The sequence below is a fragment of the Morone saxatilis genome, unplaced genomic scaffold (assembly GCF_004916995.1).
Source record: "Morone saxatilis isolate NCDOM2014 unplaced genomic scaffold, NCSU_SB_2.0 Contig19, whole genome shotgun sequence".
NCBI classification, from domain to species: Eukaryota; Metazoa; Chordata; class Actinopteri; family Moronidae; genus Morone; species Morone saxatilis.
Window position 1 is genome coordinate 21333573 of NW_023339751.1, and position 19021 is coordinate 21352593.

Consider the following 19021-nt stretch of genomic DNA (forward strand, 5'->3'; position numbering starts at 1 on the left):
AATTGGCGCTATACAAATAAAATTAAATTGAATTGAATTGAATTGTTCAGGGTGACAGAGAGAATCATGAGGAATACCACAGGTTTGATCCCTGCAACAGCAACCACAATCAAAAGTGTCCTTACACTCTTCTGTGCATTTTGAGTTCAAAATTTTAAAAAGATAGACATATGACACGTATTCCTAGTCACATGGGGAAAAGCTGACATACATCAAATGACATACTTTTCCAAAATTGACATCTCATCATATCTTAAATTAAGTGCAAATTGTGTTTAGTACTAAGTAAATGTTAGTTCTCACCACTGATCATGTTCTACACTGATTCTTTATGAGTAGTATGAAACCAACTTTTCTACCTCTCTTTCCTTTCGTTCTGCTTGTTGTCTCAAATGGCCATGTTTCTACAGCAGCCCGTAACAGACAAACCAAACACCTGCTGGCGATACGGCCTTTTGCATTTTTTGCATGCCACTGTGCTTTCCCCTACACAATTTGAAGGCTGAGCAGTATTTAAATAGTTGTTATTTGCAACTACACCGCTAGATGCGACTAAATCCGAAACACTGGTCCTTTAAGGAAGCATTTCGATTTACATGAAAAGCAAAAGCTGGGTGAAGCTGCCTAATCTTACATGGAGCCGTCCTCCACATGATAAACTTTGGTAATGCAATGTCTTTAAAAGGAAAAAAGGAATTTTGTGGCCAATTCAATATAATCAATATAATATCAATACTGTTAGTATTCAATTTAAGGATGGCGCCATTTAACCATCTTTTCTGTTACATTTAAAAAGGCCATCTGGGTTCTTTGTTAGAGGGTCTTCACTGAGATGACAGACACTTCTGAGCCATCAAACAACACAGGCTTCATCATGATATTAAAGACAACAGTGTCATGCTGTATGCACCATCCTCTTCTATCATAATCTTTGATGTTTTATGGCAGAGCTGTTGCTCTCCCTTAGGTAACATTCCCAGCTGGTTTTCCTGTGGCAACGTTTATGTCTACTCTTTTTTATTTATTTATGAAAATTAACTACTCTGACGTTTAATTTGCCTTTTTGGAGATGCATTTTTTTACCGATCGATCTATGCTTTTGAGTGAAGTACTATAAGAAGCATCTATCAAAAAGTAAAGACTTTGATAATGTGCCGTTTGTTTATGGAAGGTCAATTTACACAGTTTTGCAGGCAGGCCATAGCAGCTTTTTTCTGTTTAAGTAAATGGAGAATGTTAGGGCAGTATAACTACAATAAGAAGAATGAGGTGAAATTTGATCTTAGACAGATGTTTCAATGTTAACTTGAAACTAGTGATACTCATAAAAGTGTGGAAAAGGCAAATCAAGTCCAATTATTTACTCTTTTTCAAATCTTCACTGCAGCACCTTATACAACAATTATTACCTGAGACGAAGAATCTTTTTAAATGACAAATTTGGAGAAAAAGTATTTACAGTTAAGCCCTCAGCGACATCCATATTCCTGTCAGAGAACAGAGGGATTGAAGTTTTTAATTAATCCGCTAGCATCCCCGAGGAAACATGCACACTCTCTTCTACACACCGACACCCCCGCCCAGGCACTCACCCACACAATGCAGACAGTAGCAGGAGCATTTAGGCATGACAGGCGGAGAGTGGCAGAGCGACATATCAACCTTTGCATAAACGTCTCTCTGAGACACTTTGTCAAACTAAAAGTGTCTGAAGAGGGGGATGGAGCTTCTGTGCCCATCACAAAGTACTACACAGTGAAGGAATGGTCCTTCACTGTGTAGTACTTTGATCTCCATCATCCTAAACACCAGCTGCCCTTCTCATGCACCAGTGACTTGATAAAAAGCACGAGATTATCAGTACACATAATACTGCAGCTTTTGAGCATGTCTTCATGTCAGCGCTGCTACAGATTGCTACAGCGTGCATCTGTCTCAGCAGAGTGTGGTTATTGTCATAGAACTGCAGATTTACTCAACTTCTCTTCTTTCACATCTTTGTTTAGCTTCTGTTTCTTCATTTATACTGTATGTGTGAGTCTCCCTGTAAATGTGTTCTTGATATTGTATATAAGTATACCAGAGTAAACTTCCTTCTAGTGTCATGAAACTTGACCAATGACGTTGATTTGGATTCTAATCCTGGCGATGTTTTGTAAACCGACAGAGACAGAGACAGAAATTGAGAGCTGAATGAAAAAATATTTTTCTATTTAAAAGTTAAACAAAAGTCAAATAAAATGCAAATCAGTGTGTTTCCATCAACTGCCATGATGTGAATATACTCAACGTGTCTTAACAAGATTACACTTTGGTCCATTGTGGTATTTCATTGCTGCCTCTCATGACATCATTTGCATGCTTTAATGTAAAAAGGGTTATCTGCCAGGCACTACATAGGGATATTGATTTCATGTATTAGCGTCCTAGAGCATTGGCTCTCAACCATTTTGATATCAAGGACGCCCAGATTTATACACATCAGGCTGCAGACCCATATTTGATAAGATGTGGTCTCAGGGATCCCCGTCTGATAAGATTCAGTTATTCCAACTGTCTTTATTGTAGATTAACAGTGAAGAGTGTGAAACTAGAACACAATGGTCATTCTTATGCATTCTCTCATTGGACTGTTTAATGTTTTTAGCTTTTAGTTGATACAATAATAGTAAAATTAAATTATTACCCAATTTTTTGGGGGACTTCCTTGCAGCATGATATGGGAAGCGTTGTTTACTGTAAGAGAGGTAATAATAGGTACATAATTGTTAATTCAAATATTCCATTAGCCTTTATCGTGTCTTCTCTTAATCGATAACTTTTTCACCTCAGATAAATGTTAAACCGTTTTGCACTTTTAAATCTTTTTTTTATATTTTCTGACATTTCCACTCAAATGTTTAACGCTTAAACTGAAAATATGCATTAAAACAGGTGGATGGAAATGCTCCTAGTGAAATTGAGAGAGAAAAAGGCAGGGAGAGTGTGGTGCCCCTCAGGTTTTAGTCAGAACACACAATTCAGCATGATTCAACCTCACACCACTATTGATGTAATCCTCCCTTGAGCATGACTCGCAGCAGAAAATGTGTGTGTTTTCCAGTGAGAGTGCAGATCTGTGTTTGCTTCTTTGGTCAGCTGTGCATGGAATAAGAGGTGCACACATATATGCGGTGATGTATGTTTTTGTATGTGTGTGTATATTTATTTGTCACTGAGAAATGCTCATGCCTTTGCAGTCTAGCAAAAGAATCTATTAGTATGACAGTGTCTGTGTCAGTATGTGTGCACACTCTAGGCGCATATGTACACTAAAATTGAAATAATGCAGTGTTTTGCAAAATAATGACCAAATTCATTCACAAAGGCATAGCAAGTTAACTTTTTAGCAGGCCGGCATGCAAAATGAAATATTGGCCTCGCACTATCACAGCCTGCAATAAGCTGTTTTTGGTTATAAAACTAATGTAGCAGTCACAGACATTGACTGCCCTCTAAAATGGAAATTCATAAGCCAAAATGGCACAGTGGGAATATCAAAATATGACATACTGTATCCTCTACTTCTTCTATCCCCCCCCTACCCCACACACACATTTCTCACTGTCTCTTGCTCCCTCCCCATTCCATCCCTCCCTTGCTTCTTTTTTCAACAGAGAGCACATCTGCTGTAGAAATTCTTCTGAAGGACATGTCAACCCTCCCTGACACAGCTGACTAAGCAGACAGACAGACAGCCAGACCAGTGGTCTGACACCTCCCCCAGATGGTCCCAAAGGAACCACAGTCTATAACTGGCTTAATCTGATACCAAGGAAGCCAGGTACCAAGTGTGAACAGATCAACAGATCCAAGGCAAACTGATATTACATGTCTCATATCTCAAGCCCACGCATCTTTGGAGCGGACATGTTAAACTCCTGATCTATTACACTTTTATTTTTATAAACTACCAGACCACCTGAATAATTTGGTGTTGGTCTAGTTCAGATGTGGTCTGCTTCATCTACACCAACTGCATGAGTCAACCTGAAAATGTAGTTTTCTGGGTATAAACAGACAGATGATATCTGATAACCAGCAGTTCTTCATGCTTGGAAAGTCCTGCTTTAACAAAATGAACCTAGAGCAAACAACAATGTGCACTCAAATTCAGCTATTTCTACATGTGTTGTATACTAGTCAGCCAAATAACAGACATTCTGAAAAAAGCACACAGACAGTACATTTGGTATGGCTCTCTGAGGCAACAAGGACTAGGATCAACTGTTATGTAACCTTATAAAATTACAAATCAGCAACCAGCTTTTTGAGAAATGGGTACAATAATTGTGCTTTTGTACAAAATGACAAAACTATCTATCTACACTTGTCCATAGCAAAGAAAACCAACTGCAGGTGAATGGCACAGTACAAGTTCAACTGCTGACACTGTTCACAATCTGATATGGAATATGTATTCTGTGTCTGACTTTATCTCAAGAAAACAATCATGCACAATCAAAAACACACACAAACACAACTCTATTATTATGTTATTATGTTACCCAGTATGGCCCAATTGGGATGAGCTCTCCTGTTTCTACTGGGATCCTGCAGTTCCGTGGAAGAGGGGCTCCCTCTGCCCAGAGCGGGCTCTCTGCCCTGAGATACCCTGCCCTGGGCGCCCCCCCTGCCTGGAGCCGAAGTGGCGAAGCTGCTCCAAGGTTCCCCACCCTCTGTAAGAGATGCGCTTCATTCAGGACCACCAACCAACAGCCATCAGGGGTCATCAGGGTTCACAAAGGTCACAGGGAGGTCAAGACTCCAAATGATAAAAGGGGATACTCACAGGTCAAAGGGGAAAGGTCAAACAAGAACCGGAAAGAGAGCATTCAGATCATTCAGCTGACGGGCAAAAGTCACATTTTGGATGCTTTCCAGGTAGGCAAAGGTAAAGGCAGAAGGGGCACACAGGAGCAAGATTTGAATGATTCCTGAGTTTAATAAAAGGAAGAATTGAAACACAAGTTAAGTATGCTAGAGAAGAGAATAATGAAAAAGGAATTGTTGCCTGTAACATCGCTGAGGGAGTATAGTTCTTATCTGCAGCAGACATAGTGAGAAGAAGCCCTGAGCTCTTTAATTTATTGTTAGTGTCAATCAAGGAAACACTTGTCACAACTCTCACACTCTCACAACTGGTCCACATCTTTATATCTAGGTTCTATACCTGCTGGATGAGACTGCGCAACCTCCGCAACTAACATTTTTTCACATCAGCGGTCACTTATGTTTTCTTTATTTTTCTTACAAACTCTAACATGAGAATCAAAGCTGCAAGTGCTTTAAGTACAAATAAAGAGCCCAACTGCAACCCAACTGCAACAAAAAGAATTTGGGTGGTGTTTATCTAGATTACCCATTGACAAACAGCACAATCGGTGCAGTGAAAGATCGCTGTTTAGCCCACTTATGTGTGAAGAGAGTGTACACACAACAGAATCGATTGAACAGTCACGCTAGCCTCACATGAAACAAGCCCAGAATAGAAGCATCTGAAGCTGCATGGCAAATTGGGGGCATGTAGTTATAGATTTTTAGTTAGGAAGATGGTTGTGGATGAAACAAATGCAAATTTATGTATCAATGCCCTCCTTTAACATCTCTGAGAGCAAAGGATGGCACAGAACAAGAGCTCAGCTAGATGCTGTGTGTGCGTTTGCGTGTTTTTGGGTGCCAGCGGGTGCATGCATTCTTGCATTGCGTGTGTATGGGTGCATGTACACTCTTGACTGTTGGTTGTGTGTGTCTGTGTGTCTGTTTAAAGCCATGTTTGCTTTACAGGGATGCTGCTGTTCTGTGATCAAAAGAAGCGGCACAAAGGGAGAAGGGAGAGAAAAGGGGTGAAGCTATTATTCTCCAAAGAGAGGCGTTTGTTCGTTAGAGACGCCGCTTTAATCAGACGCACTATGGCTGTTGACAATCATGATCACAGGGGACAGGGAGTGTAAATTCCAATCAACCAGTAGGGACCTTCAAAGTGTGTTAAGCAGGAAAAGATCATTTATACTGCTGCAAGCAGTGCAAAGGTATGTTATCCTATAAAAAAACTTACGGAGCAAGTATATAAAATAGCATCAAGATAAAAACATTTTGTAAGAGCAAAAGGCTCTTAGCCTTAGCTGCAAAGGCAGTGTTTTACAATATGACAGAAACAACCACAGGTGGTGACAAAAGCAATATACTATATTGGCTTAACAACTATGACAATGCATTGTTGGACAGTTTTTTAACAAAATGCATAAATTTACAATATGTACTGAATTAAAAGTATTGGCTTGTACAGTACAGTGTGATGTTACACTCCCTTCTTACAGATAAACAAAGAAGAAACAATAAATCTCACTGCTGACTATGATTACTATTACTACTATGCTAGTATTGTTCTCGTTGACGTCTCAACGGTCATGTAATATCGATGGTACAACACGAAGGCGGCAAAAAGAGGTCAGTAAAATTGACTGGGAATGAGGCATTTCAACAATTTCAAGCAGGGGAAGAGACATAACTTTACAAATCCACTTCTATAAAAGAAGGAAACAGTATAGCTCAGTGCAGTCCAGTTTACGTTGGTGGAGTATGAAATTCTATTAAGACACAGCGACACAAGTGAAAGCCCTGACGGCCGGAGCCGAGGAAAGTTAATCCTACAAGTTGACTGGGTGCAGCTGAGGGCTTAGAGCACCAGCTTAACAGAAGGCCGTGGCTTTGGCACACCTGCCAGTGGTCAGTCATGCCTCAGCCAGCCAAGCACAACACAATGTGATTATAAGACACTGTAATTAACTACTCTGTACTAAAACAATCTTCTCATCATTGTTGATTAAAATGTAGTTATTTGTAACATTTAAATGCATTTGAAAGAGATAAGTCTGTAAAGTGTACAAAACAGAATGAGGCATGATTTACATTTACGTAGGCACAGGCAAGCATGTAAGAATTAATTTGGTAATTTTCAGGTCAAAACCTTCCTAGGAGTAAACAAACTGAGGCATGATGTAAATCTACATAGGCCCCTAGGCCTCTTGAAATTTCTAATGGAGCGTTTTCACACTGCATTTTTTTTTATAACAACATACAAAGTTTTGGAAAAACTTATATCTAAATGAAATATTTCACTTAAGAATTTGACTGTTATTTCTTAAACATAAAGTTGTATACATTTGTGCAATCAATCCTTTGCCTGTGGGTCATGCCTGATTGCATGCGCACACATAATCGTGTATAAATCAGTGTAGGTGTCTGCAACTGTGTATGTGAGAAGTTAATTGTCTGTATTTGCATGCAGTATAAAGCAGCGAGGGGGGGTGGGGGACTTGGCACATGCTCCCTCGTGCTGATTTGAGCTGTCAACCGAATTTATTAACTATGATGAATCACCCCTCCACTTCACATCCAATCAAAGGCCTCTCAGAGGGACTCAAATCTGGTCACCTTTAACTAAATGATTTTCTTGGCCCATGGTGTGCCAGCCAGCGATTGAACTGGCAACCTGGTGATGTGGCTGCTGTTAGAATTATTCTGCCAATGGCCCACAGCTGGATCGGTCATTTTTGAAACAGTGCGGCGAAATAAGTGGCCAGCTGACATGTAGCTGCGTGGGGAGAGAGAATTTTAAAAGGCTTGGTTGGAATAAAGAAATATAAAAATAGAGTTCTACATGAGACATGGAATATAAAGGTGTTCTCTTGACCTTGCCTTTGGATTGAATCTGAAATACGTTCAGTCCCTCCTGCATAATATAGTACATTTTACAATGCAAGCTGACAGGTACCACTGAATCAGAATAATCTTTCTTCCACAAAATAGAGAAAATTTCCTTAAGCCTTGCCTTTCCTCCCCAACAACCAACAACTTCAATCCATCTATATTTAACTAAAAATACACTCATGCATCTCTTAGAATCTATGAATAGGTCACATTACTGTACACTTTATGCTAAAAATCTACTGTACAGAGAGGAGACAAGGTCAGTGAAAACACAAATCCCCAACAGACTGTGTCCTTCTCTCAGAACACAAGAGCGGAGCTCAGTGTGGAATTGTACACCACAAACCTTGCTGAAGGATAAAGCCTTTGATCCCGGTCTGTGCGGAAGAGTTTGGGCAGAAAAGAAGGAGGGAACAGGGGAAAAAGAGAGAAATCAATAGATTCTTGTAGACACAGCCTCAAGTTTCCAATCTAACACAGCGCTGTATTGATTAGGTTTCATATGAGACAAGGCACAGGGACAGTGATGTCGGCAGTGGATTTGGGAGTCTTTAACAAAACAAACTCCCATGCAGGGAACAGGATGAGGAGACCTATAGAGGCAGTTATTGTTTCTAATGCATTGCAAACAGATGACATCCTATAGATGTGGACTTGCATGATAGATAAATGGATGCAATGTAAGGATGCGTACTAGAAATATGTCATGACAGTGTACTACAGAGACTTTAAAGGGTTAAAGACAAGACCAAAAGTCTACAGCCACACTAGCATTACATTAACCTGCCTGCGCCAGATAGTTTGTTACACAGAACCATCTGGGAAGATGTTGTTGGTAACTATTTGGAAAAAGGCAGGCACTAATCTGGGATGTTAAACTATGCCTGTAGCTTGTGTCGTAGCTGCCAGTAAGACGCAAATTGGTCTGGACCACGTGATCTTGCAAGTCCACCTGCCTAGCAAGGTTAACATTACACACCAGTTGAACCCCATATAGCTCCCAGAATTAAATACATGTTACATGTTTATCCTTACAGTGGTGCCAGATCAGAATCACATTAGCTGTACTTTATCAGCCTCAGTATTGCTAAAATTTGTTGGCACATGTCACTTACATACACTGTTAGAAGCCACTAAATCCTACACACTGGCCCTTTAAATAGGCAATGCATGCAAAAATCACAACAAGAGGACCATACTTAGTAGTAGTAAGATGGTAGCTCACACTGGGCTGAAAGGAAGAACAACAAGTGAGGAATAAACATGCATGGCACCATGTACATGTGCTGCAGAGATTCCATGGACACTGCATCTCTGCCAGCTCCAGGTGTGAGGATTGAGAAAAAAACAGAATGTGGGTGCAGTTAAATTAAGCCGTAAACCGGTTTGACTATTCGCCAGCTTAAGAGTTGGAGGAGGAAAGTACCCTGGATAAAACTGTCTGGAAAGGCCTCCAATTTAAATTCAAAAATTAAAGTGATGAGTCAGACCAGACTGAGAGCTGCACATGGTCTGTGACTGACATGCAGAAAAAGAAAAGCATCTCTTTTGATGATGCAGATTAAATGAAATCTGCTTCAGGGAACTGAGTCATTTAGTTTACAAAGCTGAAGGAGTAGCTTTCTGGTAAATGATGCAAAAGAGTTTATAAGTACGTTGATGAGGTCAGAAGTGCACGGCTATGTATGACACCCAAACCAAACCAGGGAACTCGTGACTTCATCGAAGCAAATGGGAAAATTGTCTGCTGTGCTGTGAAGAGTTATTTTCTAATTGAGATTGTGTGTTCTTGTCCGAAAACGTCTCTAATAATTGTAGTCATCCACTGTGTTGTCCGCTGCATTTTACTCAGCTTTTCAACTTATGCTGTTTTCTGACTGTAAAGCCCAAAACATTTGTGTATGTTGGTTTAACCATCAGCTGTGCAGGGTGTCTCTGTATGTTTTTAACAATCTTAAGGTCTGGAAAGACCGATCATGTCTGGCCAACACCTGATCCGTTTAATAAGGTCAGGATCGGCCCCAGTCCTTATCCAGTGTATCAGATTGGTGTATCACTAGGCTGAAGGCAAAAAAAAGTGAGGAAACACCCACTCCTTCGACAACTTCTATAAAGTAAACACTAAATCTGCTTGGTGGCAAACAGTGTGGGACTGTTTATATCCAGAGCAACTCCCAGCTACAAATATGTTTGACTGAATAAGCGTGAAGCAGGGAATGGCAGAAAAAAGAGCAAGTGTGCTCAGTCAACCAACTCTGGATAAATAAAGGCAGAAAATAAAGTTAAGAGAACAGGCACAATAAATGATGTTTCTACCTCTGTAACTCCTCTGCGTTCCCTCCCTGACTCTATCTCGCACCCACATAAACACACATACACAGATGCAGGCATACACACAAACACAAGCAGGGAAAGAGATAGCAGTAGACACTCTTATCTCTAAACATTGGCAGCTCATAATGAGAGTGACTTCCTCTGCAGCCAGTAGTTGAGTGGTGCTGACAGCCTCTCAGCCCTGCGTGTCAGCACAGGGGGATTTGAAGCGCTGCCTTGGTCTTGACAGCCGGGCCACGCACTTACAGATGTTTTCACACTCACAACACACACACACATATATATACACACATCGCTGCAACTGCGCTTCAAGGTTGTCTTTAGTAGTAGGAGGGAGGAGGACAAGATGTGTTTGAAGTCTTGACACATGGAAGAGACACAATATTGAGCTTTGGTGTATTGGGGCTTATGAGTGGTGAGTGGGTGATATACCGAGATCTGCTTTACCAGCCAACTGGGAAGAGGACGGAGCTTAAGGAGAGAGTTTATGCCAATCAGACATCAATACATAACGAAAGGGGGGAAAAATTCATTACAAGCCAGAGAACACGGTTTCTGATTACTGCATAGCCGCTGGTAGAAAATTTGTACAGGTTGGAGATAAATAGCTCCTACACTCAAGAAAATTTGTCAAGATTTAGTTGAATTAGGAAACAATTCCTGATGCCCTTCACATGTAAGGATAGGGAAAGGCTTGGAGGAGAAAGGGTTTACTATGCCATAAATCTCAAACACTGCCCTGTTTACTATAAAGTTTTCAAGTACAAACAAACAAAAGATAAGTGCTGCCAACCTAAATGCTATATTATCACTTCAAAACTGCCAAAAAACCGTAAAAGGTCAGTCCGCAGGCCAGAGTGAAAATGATAGTTGTATAAACTCATCTTTATTCATAGGTCGCACCTCCTGGAATCTGTGATGTTCTTATCCGTTTTCACCCACTGCCACCCCATCATTTAACCACAGCTGCTGTATTTACGTTAAGTCACTTTTGGCTGCTGCCCAGACTGTCGATTATGGTCCGTGTCACTTTTTGCCCCGTGTTACATTTCTCTCACCTCTCTCACCGTAGTTTTGCGAAATGACGTTTGGCTCACACAATAAAATGGTCTCTTATCTGTAAAGAGTGCATCATCATGCACCGTAATCTTTGTGGCCATATGCCAAAATGTTTTGAAAGTAGTTCAAATCACCCATTTCCCAGATGTAGAAATGTTTTTTTTAAGTCAAGCATACCTTAGTTGTGCTTTGACACTCTATAGGAATAAAAAATGATGAGTGATGAGTCATGATGATGGCAAGAGCTAGGCATTCAATATCCTTTTAGACTCGAAGTCTCAAAAAACGATGAAGATGCACCATAAGGACAAGAAGAAGAAACCGCAGATGAGGAGAGGAAATGTTTTGAAAGGGATACAAAAAGTACCTGGAACAGCGAGTGTTCATGAATACAGTAATACGAAACTACCCAGGCTGGGTATTCATCCATTTCCTACACCGCTTTGATTTTCCAGCGGCCTGGGCCAAATGGTGTGGTAGTAATTCCAAGTCCACTTTAATCTCAGAATAATGCTCTCTGTTTCTGTGTTGCTCCCTCCTGCATGGATCAGTGACTCATACACATGGGCAACTGGTGAAGAGAAGGGCAGCCATTTCATCTAAACTCTGCTCTTTGCTTCCTCTAAGCTTCTATTAACTCATACAGTGCGATGGGAAATGATTGTTTTCGGCTCAGTGTGATGGCTACCTTTTTCTTTACTGATTTACAAAGCTAGCATCTCTCTAAGTGCAAAGAAAGGTCACACACCAAAATGTATTGATGTATATATACGCAGTTAAAATGTGCAGATTTAGCTTTTTTACACAGGCATACTTTTATACGCTGTATGTATGTCATGTGTATTGTATGTGCTCAATATAAAGAGAAAACAACACACTTTTCTACAAATTGGAAAGCGGTGATCTCAAAGGTTCCTCGGGGCAGCAGAAAAACTCAGAGCCCTTTAATGAACTGAAACAGAGACATCAAAACAGGTAGAGCTGCTACGGAGAGACAGAGAGGAAAGATAAAGGGACTTAACACAGGGATATTTTGTTGAGAAAGGAAATTGAGGTGAGCAAACAACAGCTTAAATTAAAAGTAAAATATCAGGAAAAAACACAGGCGCACATGCTTCGTTACATCCTCACAGGCAGTGAGAATTGTTTACATCCAGAGACCGATGTGTTAAACTAGTTCTGAATATGAGCACTTCACATTCACAGGTTCCAGATTTACAGCTTTCATCACTTCATCACATGAATGACGGAGATGGCAACTTTCAAACAGAGTTACAGTGTCTGTATTACGACACTGTTGAAATAGGGACGCTATCAGTCGTAAAGAAGTGCTGATCAGGACAGACATGGTGGACTACAAAAACAGACAAGATGGCATTCAATCTGTATTGCTTCTGAAGTCCATTGAAAACCTACGGCAATCTCAAATCCTTAAAAGTGCTGACAACATGTCCAGAAGTAGGTCTCAGACACCAACATTATTCTTTCTAGACATTCATGACCATAAAAATAACACATTTGCAGAGGCAGATTTTTAGTTACAGTGATGAATATCTAGAACTTGTGCATATTTTATGTCTCTAAAAACACTACTGAGTAATTAACCGCAACTACTGCAGTAGATGCTTTTTTTTTGGTGCAGAGAAGTAAGTTGCTCAAACTTGCCTCTGACTCACAGGACCAGAGGTAAAGGCACTCTGCCCCCGGTAAAAAGATCTGAAAATAATTAGCTAATTTAACCCACTGCTGTGTGTTGTCTGCTTGTGTGCACATCTATCAGCTAGAATGTTATATATTTTACACACACAGAGTTTATAATTATTTAAGGTTTATATTATGTCAGTGTTTAAGTTTTATGCATCTTGTATTCAATACATGTTTTATTATTTATAAAAATTCTGTTCACAAACTTAAACATGTAATATCTGGCAGTTTAAATATTAATCCCTGTTAAGTATTCTGTAATGATTTTATGTAAAACAGCAAAGACAATGTATATATCCACTTCAGTTGTACATACAGTACATTTGTGTGGCCAAGATGACACCCTATGTGTCTCTCTAATGAAATCAGACTGACGCTTATGGGCGTTTCATTGGGAACAGGTGTTCAGAGTACAGCAGTGTGTTTGTGTGTGTGCGTGTGTGTGCTTGAGTGTCTGCGCATCTGTGCACTGTATGTATGGGTGTCACAGGAGATTAGTCGCTTCAGTTGGAGACATGGGGTCGATTATGGAATTACAGGATCATTGCGGCTGCCTATTGTTCCTATAGCCTGGGATCACTGAGTCCTACTGCCTTACTGAGACAAACATGGGACACGTTCGGGAGAGAGCCTTAATAGTAACAGAGACTTCCTATAGAAAGACAACGAGAAAAACAATCAAACTGGGTATTGTACTGTACTCTAATATCACTCCTACCTCCTGCAATATAAAGTTCTGTGCAAAACCAGACCAAAATTTGCATAATTTAAAAACGAGAATCCCCAGAGAGTACTTTTCATATTGGTCCCCTTTCAAACTATGTATGTTTTTATGGCTTTTGTGTATCAAGTCTTTCTTTGCTCAATTTGTTGCGCTACACCGTAGAACTGAAACGTCCAAGGCTGTCTGAGTGATCAAAAACAAGCTGTAAGCTCTAATCATTTATGCCTCGATCCTTCTCCTGTCACCTTGCCCTTTAATTTCCACAGAAAGAGCAGCTGAGGCAGAGTGATCTCATGCTTTGTTTCTGTGCTCTCCTTCTCTCTCCTTACCCTGCTATTCACTGATTAACCCTCACCCCTGCAGCCTTCTCCTCTCACCCCTCCATCCCCTGCTCTTGCTCTACGACTCTTCTAATAATCAGAAGCCATTCTTCTACTTCTCTGCTCAGTCTTCTATGCTTATCACCATTTCACTTGTCCATTTATAACATATCGCTCCTTATCCACAAAGGGAAACTATAGACAGACCCATAAGAAGTCACGCTCTCCACAACGGCACTTTGATGACAGATCCAGGCTGATCTGATGTTACGTCAAAAGAAGGATTATTTGCAAAGGTGGAAATAAACATAAAGATTTTTTTTAAATAGCACTTTAACTTTAGTCAATTCGTCCAGTTATTCCAAACCTGGGGTTTGGACCTCCTAAGATAAATCTAAGGCATCACCAGATGATTAAGAAAAGAGAAAAAAGAAAAACATATAGACTTTTTTTACACAAAATGTTTTTTCCTGCCTTTTCTTAATGTTTTTTCTTGGTAAATACTGAACACTTTTACTACTTCAGCCTATAAAAAGTTGTCAAAGCAAACAGCCTGAGAAGAGCTTGTGATAAGGGGTCAAATAAAATATGTTTTCCATTTTAAGGGGTCACAAGCCATGATTGGGAACTCCTATTTTGGGTTTTGCACTGTTAGTTGGACCAAACAAGCATTCTGAAGACTTAATCTTGGGCTCTGGGGAATTGTGAGATGGATTCATGTGCTAAATTAATCGAGTAATAGAAAAAATGACCAACAGATTAGTCATTAATGAGGTTAATCATTAGTTGCAGCCATACTGACAGATTCAGGCTGATATGATGTCTGAGCTCTGCCGCTTACAAAGAGATGTATACTGCAAAGCCATCAATCAACATAAAGAGGCATTTGGACATCAAATAAGGAGTGCGTGCCTTCTCTATAAGAATGAGACTATAAATCTGTCTGTCCCCACTCCTGGAACCTACAGATCAGACTGTCGAGAGATGTCACCAGCCTGTGATGTAAACTATGATCCTGTGCTACACGTGCTTCAGCACTGCTGGCCTGTGGGTGTCTTGTCCTTGCTGGGGCTGGCTGGCGTATTAAGAACCAGAGACATACATAGTATAACATGGTAGGTTTCTCCTTTGTAAATTCTCCTCTTTTTCTATAGAAAGTAGCAAGAGAATGTAGAGAATAAGCTTTACAAAAGAAAGCTGGCTTCTCAGACTGTGATTCTTCATAAGCAAATTGGTCATAAAGATGGTACCCAGTCCAAGATTTTGTGTATCTCTATCTTACCGCCCACATTATGATCTCACCCCACTGTAGGAGAAGCATTCGTTTAGGGCAAATCAGCCTATTGTGAGATAAAATGACAGAGGAAACAGAAAGAAAGGGCTTCTTTATATCAAAAGGGGTCAAAATATCAGCCTAGTTCTTTGAAGATGTGGAGGCAGAGCTTGTCTGTTTGATTTGACATGGAGCTCATCACCTGCAGTGGAATAATGAAAATGTAAGCAGCTACATGATTGCGCCACATTCATAGATTAGGCTCTCAAATACCAAACAACAGACTCAACTGTGGGACCACAAAGTAACTGACTGGCTGTGAAGAAGGGAATAACATCGCCATCTAGAGGCTTGAGTCAGCATTGCTCACACACACAGAAACAGAACAGAAAAATGCCTGTCATGCTCTCCCACGTTACTCACAGAGCTACTCACTCAGTCTCTTCAACAAGTGGATTCAAACAGCCACAAGAGGAAGCTGTCCACAGCCACAGTGAAATACACCAGCAACAACAGAGCCCTCCTCCTACCGCACATCTGAAGCATTTATCCACTGCTTGATGAGACTCAGAACTATAGCTCCCCATGCAAGGTCACTTCCAGCCAGCATGCAATATTGCTGGGGCGAGAACGAGCGGAGAGAAAGACAGATAGCAGAGAGGATGAGGGAGGATAAATACTTGACACACAGATAACCTTCGGTGAGAGCATGCACAGCTTGGAGCTTAACCGTATCTCAACTGAGACGGGGTGACCGGTGAAACAATGAAAAACATAAATACTAAGGGATGGAGTGAAAGCCTCCGCAGAGTAGATTTTTTGTATTCTTACCTATGATGGGAGCCAGGCGGAAAATGTCAGATAGACGGCTGTTCACAGGTTCATACGGAGAATCCTCCAAGAAATCATTACCTGTGAGGAAGATGACCAGATGTTATAGATAGATAGATAGACAGATAATCGTTTTGTTTTGAACCCCCTCCTGTTTTGTTTATCATTGTTCACCCCTCACATTGGCCTGCATGTGACATGGGTTATTTGGGTCAGTCAATATCAACGCTGGCACACAGCCACACGCTTGATTAGGTAGTTTGGTCAGCTGTATTGTGCAACTGGAAGTCGACTCGCTGGCAATGGGCTGGATGGAGTTTAGGGACTAAGAGCCCCCCCCCTGCTATGATAAACACTTTAAGATGGCACTGTGAGCGCTGAGGGGCCTTACGCTCCATTACCTTTAAGGAAATGATTTAGGAGGTCAAAAAGTATCTCGGCTCTGCTGGACTGTGGCTGTGAACTGAGTCGGAGGCCAGATCTGAATGAAAATTGAGTGATTGTGCGTGATCACATCGGACTGTTATCAGATACATCGCTGTGTGCTACTCTTTGAGTTTTTGTGTTTGTGGTAACAGGGATAGGGAGGGTCATAGAGCTGCAAGGGGAGGGGGGGGTGGGGTGAGGATGATGGTGCACCCTCTAGACAGCAGTGGGAGGAGCTGGGGCAACTAATCTTCTCACCCCTTTACCAACCAGATTAGAAAACCTATGGGGAATGTCCATTTCACATTAACTGTAGCTGCAGGCTGTTTTCTAACTGTAGCAGTCCTGCCCAAACAAAGACCCCTCAGGGACTTTATGGAGATTTTATTGCATCCCCAGGAAAAAAAACTAATATTGTGGTATTGTTTCATTCTCTAGACTAGACTTCTACACAACAAACAACACATCAAAGCCTATACTCTGATCAGAAGCAGCAACATTACACAATTCTAGTCAGAATCAGTATCTGCTTAAGGGGTTCTGGACAAGAAATTTCCAAAAAGTTCTGCCAAACCAACCTTGTAGCGTCTGATAGATGCCCCAATAAATGCGCAGGCAGTTCTTCTCTTTCTTCATGCCCCTTTTACACCGGCAGTTGTACAGCGGGCTCTGTTTGAGTGCGTCCATGGCGCTCCGGCACTCGTCCTTGGCCTCCAGGCCGGCCACCATACTGAAGTTGCTCTCCTTGCCGCCGGCCACGCACTGCCTCATGGTGCGGTACTTGGTGCTGCACGCCTGCTCCCTCAGGCACTGCTCACTGGCCCTCACACAGTCCAGCCGGGTGGCCCCAGCACGCAGGTTCTCCTCGGCATAAGACAACACATCTGGAAACACAAGCGGCATTTATAATAATAATAATGAAAGTAAAGCACAATAATAGCCCTCTGGCAGTTGTTTGCTTTATTTGCTCACAGTACATTCACAGCTTAAGCACTTTGCAAGCTGCTTTTCGGGGATTAAAATATTAAAGATGAGCATTTACTCTTCAGTGGCATGAATAAACACATCTATGTCGCCACTAAAGGATCTATAGATCACACTGTATATCACCACTGATTGAAATCAGTTCCACACTACTTGACAACTTCGGGATCCACACAGCTAGTTTCCCGACAGCAAAACGCAGTTTGCTTTCACAGACACTATTGTTTAATGAGGCAGCGACAGTTCACCAGGGACTTTGCCTTTTTGGAGCAGTTGGGACTACAGTATATCCCCACCACGTTACCCTGCCGCCCCTGCCACGCTCACTTAATATTCTACACACACAGCCACTACATATTATACGCACCTATGGGATGCATTAGTGTCTAAGGGACAGCTGTTGGTGGTTATAACTCAAGTAAAACTTACCTAAAAGAGGCAGAAGGACATACAATACTGCGAGGATCATCGTCTTCCTCTCCATGTGAAACATAAACCCTTGTTGGAACGAAATGTGCGAACTAAAAGCGACTTAACAGTAGTTGAATTCCCAGGGTACTTCCACTGTATTGAAATCCATTGAAAAGACGTAACAGTGCGCGCTCCGCTGTACAGAACAGATCCAGCTCGCCTCACGCGAGAAATAATCCCCCCTCCAAAAAGTGTCCAGTTCCGATTCTGCACAGTTTCTCTGACTCCTAACAGCCTACACACACAAAAAGAAGTGCTTCTTTCTTCCTTTCCCTCCCGTGCGGGTGGTCTTCTCACCGCAGGGAGACAAAGACCAGGGATCAGAGCAGCGCTGGAAACGAAACGGGCGAGTGTCCTCCAACTCCAGCCAGTGGGATGCTTGCGTCTGTGCGTCTGAGCGCACACAGCCAACTGGAGCCCCACTGCTGTCTGGCGCATTCAGCAGGAGGAGAGTGCCAGCTTCCCCCTCGCACTAAAGCACAGCAATCTTATCATACATTTACAAAGATAGGCCTTCCTATCACAGCAAACACACTCCCTTATTATGGCGATATTACAATGGAAGCACAGAAAAATTGCTTTAAACTCACTTAACTCTCTAATGAGCACCGGAGACGTAAGTCCCAATGGGTGCACAAAAGCACTGGCATGGTCATTTTGAATGGTTACCGTCACTGCTTAGTTGCACACTCATAACAAATCTCTTTAGGGTTATTATAGTCTTTTAATGGTGTTTACTTGTAATAAACTTTTCAGCTCACATACGCACAAAAAGTAGAAAAGAAAAACGCATTAAAGATGTAATGATATGTAGCCTGCACTATCCACTCCTGATGTGTGTGGGCTGCTTTTACATTTCAGTGTAGCTGTGCTGACAGGGAGAGGGCAAAGAGCATGACTCAAGTAACTCACAAGTGGTGCATTTTTACGACATGATTAATATAGCACCATGTGGAGGAGCTTTAAGGCACAGTGTGTTGGATCTGAATCCCCCCGCAGTGCCACTTGAGTGACAAAATGAATGGGTGACTTTCAGCTGCACATACAGTCTGTTTATATGTCCAGCATGTGTATGGCCCCTCCCAGTCTGCTATAATGTTAATCTCATTTGCAAACGACGACAATAGTTATGTAACAGTAGCT

The 19021-nt window shown here is 41.5% G+C and overlaps 1 protein-coding gene across 1 annotated transcript in view; it reads right to left on the reverse strand.

The window, feature by feature from the left end:
- Positions 1 to 18270, reverse strand: part of gfra1a (gdnf family receptor alpha 1a) — a 91601-nt gene extending 73331 nt beyond the window's left edge. The window contains exons 1-4 of the mRNA XM_035662924.1: positions 17837 to 18270; positions 17002 to 17307; positions 15998 to 16078; positions 4548 to 4718 (exon numbers count right to left, since the gene is read on the reverse strand). Of these exons, the coding sequence (XP_035518817.1) occupies positions 4548 to 4718; positions 15998 to 16078; positions 17002 to 17307; positions 17837 to 17900 (622 nt within the window). The 5' untranslated portion in view covers positions 17901 to 18270. The remainder of the gene's footprint in view (positions 1 to 4547; positions 4719 to 15997; positions 16079 to 17001; positions 17308 to 17836) is intronic.
- Between the last annotated feature and the right edge of the window lie 751 nt (positions 18271 to 19021).